The sequence below is a fragment of the Glandiceps talaboti genome, chromosome 20, assembly GCF_964340395.1.
Source record: "Glandiceps talaboti chromosome 20, keGlaTala1.1, whole genome shotgun sequence".
Taxonomy (NCBI): domain Eukaryota; kingdom Metazoa; phylum Hemichordata; class Enteropneusta; family Spengelidae; genus Glandiceps; species Glandiceps talaboti.
In genome coordinates, this window is record NC_135568.1 from 3,836,501 (window position 1) to 3,842,500 (window position 6,000).

Here is a 6,000-nt window from a genome sequence, read left to right on the forward strand (position 1 = left end):
TTATTTATAAAATGACTAGACCCATTTATAACATCGGCGTAAAGCGACCAGACCTCTTTGCGACAACGGTTGTCAGGGCTTTTTCTTTCTTTTTCTTTCTTTTTCTTTCTTTTTCTCCGAGAACGGAAAATACTATCAGTCAACAATTTGTTTGTATCATATTTCAGATCTAAACACAGATCTAAACTGTTTAACATTCAAAGCTACATGTATGCAGATCTGAAACGTTTTCCCGTGTTTGTTTGTTTTTTCAGGAAGAATTTCATTTGTCATGCTACATGCTAAAACATGTTAAAACTTTCCAAAAAAGTCCATCCAACCATGATACCAGGTCATTTCAATGGTTTATCTCGCCAAAGCTGAATATAAAATATATTAGTTGTGCAGTAAATATCGTTTTTGTCATTTAAAACTTGGCGAATAGATATATTCACTCTCAAATTTAATGATTTCGAAGTAGAATGTAAGGAACATTAGCCGACGCGAGATATGGGATGTAATAACTAAACGGGCGACACTGTTTTAAATCTAAATCATGTTACAATACATCTCTGACATCTAGCATCATATTAATGTCAATTTGTCACAGTGCCTTGAAATGAGACTAAAATATACGTATATGGTTGACAGGTTTGTGTATGTACATTTTAACAGCACTGCATCCTACTGGATATACTCAACAATTACGTCATTGAATTGTTTGTTTGATTTGCCCATATATAGGCCCTAGCGTCTGTAGTCACGTGACCTATGACTATATCTTACGTTGCCTAGCTGTGAATGTTTTTGCTAAGGATCTCACCGTTACTAACGATTAATAAGTACAATTTGTAACATTATTGTGTGATCGTTACATAAAGCAAAAAATAACGGAGCAATGTTCAGTTCTGGCCTAAGTCCCTTTAACGGATTTGAGACAATGGTAACCATGGTAACTATGTATTGCCAGTGTCATGGGCGACTTATGGACATGCAATGATAAAAGGTCATTTCATTTGACTAAAATTTTGTGTCAGCTATAAATAGTATTCGATGAAAATAATTTTTACTACAATTAATACACTTTTTTTGTAGTATATTGCATATTGGCATGCCAATATAACATCATTATGTGTATAACACATTTTCTTAAGCGAATTTCATGGACAAACATGACAACAGTTCTACTTTCTTGTCGTTTTTGTTTGGTTTTTAAAAATATTTTTTATACAATATGTCAGAGTTTATGATTTTTTTTCATTCAGAAAAAAACGTATTAGTATATATCTACCAGCGTTATTCTCCATTTTGATCGAAATAGTTTAGAGATATTGTTAAAAGTAAACAAAAGGTGCCCATGTGCACCCGCAGCACGACTCATAAAACTACCTGTAGAATAGAAATTGTTCTGACATAAAGGAATATTTCCATGTTACCCCGGGGTCTGCATACTAATAGATTTTAAACATATTGCAGTGAAATAATGGACTGCTTTGTACTCAATAGAATTATTCACAGTCTAGGGGAAATGGAGAAATAAACAGGAAATAGTCAGAGTGACTCAATTCTTAGTACCTGCAATAGTATTTTACTTCATTTAGAGGATTAAAACAGAACACGAGGGCTGACTTTCTCACACAAGCCTATACAAATGTATGTGATGCACCTAGGTAGTAATATTCCATTTCAGGTACCGAGAATTTAACATTGATAAAATAAGATGTGCAACTGTATGGTACATCGAGACACTACATTAAAGAGAAATCCCATATTGAGCTCTAACCTATACTCAGATACTTAGCCAGCAGGGCCTTTCCATTCAATTTTGATTGGGGTGGGAAGACTCCATCACCATGGCGCTGTAAGGTGTGGGAGGGGTGTCCTTCTCCCAAGATGGAAACGTTTTTGAAAATAAGGACATGTAGGATGTCATTCAGAGCAACTATTCACATATAGACGTATAGAATACGCAATAATTCTTGGCAATGTACAAAAACAACCGCTCCTGAGGTCTAGGTTGGTTCAACCAGCTTCAAATCGATAGCAAACTATTTCAAGCTCCCCCTTCAAACAATCAGAATTTTCAAGATTCCTCTTCTCGTGCCCCACTCCCAAATTTTACCCATAGGCCCCATCCCCCTCCCTGCCCTAAATATTCTCGTTCCGGTTTTTTCTTCACATATTCGATTCTTTTAACAATATTCGGTATTTACAACCGTTTAAACCTACTTTCTGCCTGTCTACACACGCACACGCTATATTAAGTTTATATTCAATTACTGAATGATTACCAGCGTATTATTAGAGCTCAGCAATTTTCGACATGCTCATTTGACCAGATATTACCATTGAGCTGTGTTATCGATATGCACACACAAAGAATATCTCTTAAAGTAGAAAGCTCGTTACTGCATAAACATAATTTAGTTATCGTCCAAACCATTATAACTATTGCAGTACTTACTCAGGCGCAAACCTATACCCGGTAAACAAATCGTTGAAAACTGGGGATAATGACGAAATATTGTAGGCTACAGGAAATTGAAACATGTTTTTTTTAAATAAACGTCTGTCTGTCTGTCTGTCTGTCTGTCTGTCTGTCTGTCTGTCTGTCTGTCTGTCTGTCTGTCTGTCTGTCTGCCTGCCTGTCTGTCTGTCTGCCTGCCTGCCTGTCTGTCTGTCTGTCTCTGTGTGTGTGTGTGTGTGTGTGTGTGTGTGTGTTTGTTTGTTTGTTTGTCTAAAAACAATGTTAATACTTCCACAGAGGGGGGGGGTACTCCTCTATTGGTTTGGGATGAATGTGTAGCTCTAATGCTGAGCCCAAGACCCCCATTTTAGACCAATATTCTTTAAAAAGATATTTTCAAAAAATTAAAAAATCCCTATATCCCCCATTTTAGACCAGTTGGATATGGATATGGTCTAATAAAATACAAATGTAATGACAGATGCTGACAACATCACATATTCAACACCTGCTCACTTGCAGATCGTTTGACCAAATATTAATTACTCCATGAACTATTAACTATTACATCACTTATATTAGTTAAGATCACAAAAGCCAGGCTTGGACATCGTTCACCTGATGCATGATACTGTTGTCATATTACCCTTACTGACACTGGTACGAGGTATAAAATTAGATTAAATGTCTAAATACACATGTTATTCTACCAGTCACGTTATATTTGAATTTACACTACCACTACAGTGAAAGTAAACATTCCTTTTATTTTCATACTCGTTTACATCCATTGAAATATTAGAATTCGCCAACAATGCAACAAAACCCGGATGTTATTTCAATATAGCTTATTGTAAATGTTGGGTAGGATATGACAGATTGTAGTTAAACATTTAATACCCAAACCATATTTGTAATATTTGAACCTCGGTAAACGATTCTGACTGACTGACTGACTGACTGACTGACTGACTGCGTGGAGGATCGGACTGACCCGCTTATTTGCTCCCCGAGTCTAAATAAATGCTGCCCTGAACGTCGTGGTGGTGGTGTTGATATGAATTATTGAAACGACGGATACCCAACGTGACCGGGTTAAAATGATAAACATAGTTCAGCGGGGTTATAACACGTGTAAGAGGTCAATAATATGTTAAACATATCCAGGCTATTTGGTCATAGCGGGACAATAACCCAGATGTAGTGACCAGTTTTCACTTACATCAATGTCTCTCAGAATATACTCGGTTTTACTGAATGAATATTAGGTCAAATGCTGATATTTGAATATAAATTAACGAAGTTCCCTTTACTGAAGTTAAATGTTTAACCATAGAACGACCAGTATACTAGCCTATACTGAGTACATAGCAAACACGACGTGGCGGACGAACACATTCACGACGTACATGTTTATGCAGGCAAGGTCTCTGATACCGATTTGAAATTTGAAAATCCAACAAACGCAGCGAATTACTCGCTATGCGTAAGACTTTACATATGGTAGACATCAACTTGAATGATTACCAGCGTAAATGCATAAATGTGCTGAAAGCAAGGCATGTCAGGTTGATGGTTTGTCAAAATTAAGTAGAATGTAAACATAAGGTGTGTACATCTCAACTAGACATACCTGTTTCATCCAATCTTGTTTTGACAATCTTTACTTCTCCCTTCGATGATTTTTGGTGTACCTGTCCATCGATGTTGATCGTTCCCACATACAGAATGTTTTGGTTTTCTACACAATGTTGTAACCATTTATACACGACAGCGGTATTCAATACAAGTCTCGTTATGCAAGTTATGTATAGCTCTATTGAGTCTCCTTGGCAACGCTGCTATTCTCTTCCCTTCTGTATAAATCAACCTGCAAAAAGTGGCTGGTTGATGGTAGTAATTTGCATAGCGTGATTTTATTTGTTACCAAGCAAAGTCGTTATTAAATTTGAGTTTGATAAAAGTATTTGTGACTAATACACAGGTGTATTGACTGACAAGTTCACTGGATGATTGAACTACTCTCGAAGCATGCAATAGACAGACTAATAATAACCGACTGTGCAATACCAGAATATGCTACTAAATTGCTAGATATTTTCCTGACATTTTAAGATTTAGCAGGTGAATTTTAGGAAACCCCCTGGAATCCATGTTCTGGTAACTGTATGTGGTCCTATAATATACAGTTACAGACAATATCTCAACCAAGGTATGTTCGATGGTATAGATTTTATTATTTGTCTGTACATAAAACACACACCAACACATTTTCTATATGTCTGTAATAAATAGTTTATTGCTACATGTCTGTGACATAATTTAAAATACAATTGTAGGTATTAAACAGTAAATAATCAGGTGAATCAATCAATATGATTGAAGCAATACCAAGAGAGTGTCAGAGATGAACTCATCTTATTCTATTTCAGACTGTACTAAATATTTAATAGTGCTTGCGTGTATGTGTGTATGTATGTATGTATGTATGTATGTATGTATGTATGTATGTATGTATGTATGTATGTATGTATGTATGTATGTATGTATGTATGTATGTATGTATGTATGTATGTATGTATGTATGTATGTATGTGTATGTACGTGACGTGTGTGTGTGTGTGTGTGTGTGTGTGTGTTAGAGTTGTGTGTGTGTTTGTTTGTCAATGTGACCTCAACTCATTTATCATCATGAGTCCATATCATACAAGAAGTGTGAGTATTCCGTGAAGGTAAAAACATAAATTACAACGCTAGTGACAATATATTTCCTGAAATTGTATAAAGTTTTGCAACCTCAGAACAAAATGTTTCCCGTCAATTAATCTACATAAAGTTGTTATGTAGGCTTACAGTATTTGGGTGTGTGGCATTCATGTGTGTGTTGGGGGGTGAGGTGGGGTGGGGGGGGGTTATATACTGTAGGATGGAACCTGTCGATTTTCTCTCTTACAGTTGAACAAACTTATCAATACGCCAGTACGCCAACAAAGTGGTCTACCTCAAACATTGCAGCTGCCATAAAATATCTACTATAACCTTAAAATTGTTTGATTCGACACACACTTCACATTTCTGGACCGACAACTTTCCCAAATTACAGTAATGTTCAAACCCTGCTCCCACTGTTTCTCATATCTCTTTGGAGTACTGTTCACAACTGTTCTTAAGCTTAGCTCATCATTGTCTGTATCATTGTCATTGTCATTGTCATTGTCATTGTCATTGTCATTGCAACTGTATTATTACTTCTGCTAAAGGTGAATATCAAAGACTAGACCCTAGCCGGTTACTAAATGTAAATCCAAAATATGCACTGTTCCAATCTGCCATTTTTGTAGTATCCTTATTAATGTGGTAGCATCGGCTGTTCTATTTATTCTCCTATGGTTCACCAGTTGAATGTTGCACCGTTCCATTTGCGCATGCATTCTCGTGTTTTTTCTTCTTGACGTCAGAAATACAGGTATTTTGAAGCAAAAGCCTAATTAAGAAAAAAAAAGAATTGTGTATATTACATACGATCGTTTTCAAATACTGCAGTATGCCATGGC

General features: G+C 36.1%; 2 protein-coding genes across 2 annotated transcripts in view; both read right to left on the bottom strand.

The window, feature by feature from the left end:
* Positions 1–4,253, bottom strand: part of LOC144450744 (transmembrane protein 163a-like) — a 31,177-nt gene extending 26,924 nt beyond the window's left edge. The window contains exon 1 of the mRNA XM_078141443.1: positions 4,080–4,253. The gene's annotated coding sequence lies outside the window, so the exon portion shown is untranslated. The remainder of the gene's footprint in view (positions 1–4,079) is intronic.
* Positions 4,254–5,830: 1,577 nt separating this feature from the next.
* Positions 5,831–6,000, bottom strand: part of LOC144450974 (transmembrane protein 163a-like) — a 3,724-nt gene continuing 3,554 nt past the window's right edge. The window contains exon 8 of the mRNA XM_078141733.1: positions 5,831–5,930. Coding sequence (XP_077997859.1) covers positions 5,831–5,930 — 100 coding nt within the window. The remainder of the gene's footprint in view (positions 5,931–6,000) is intronic.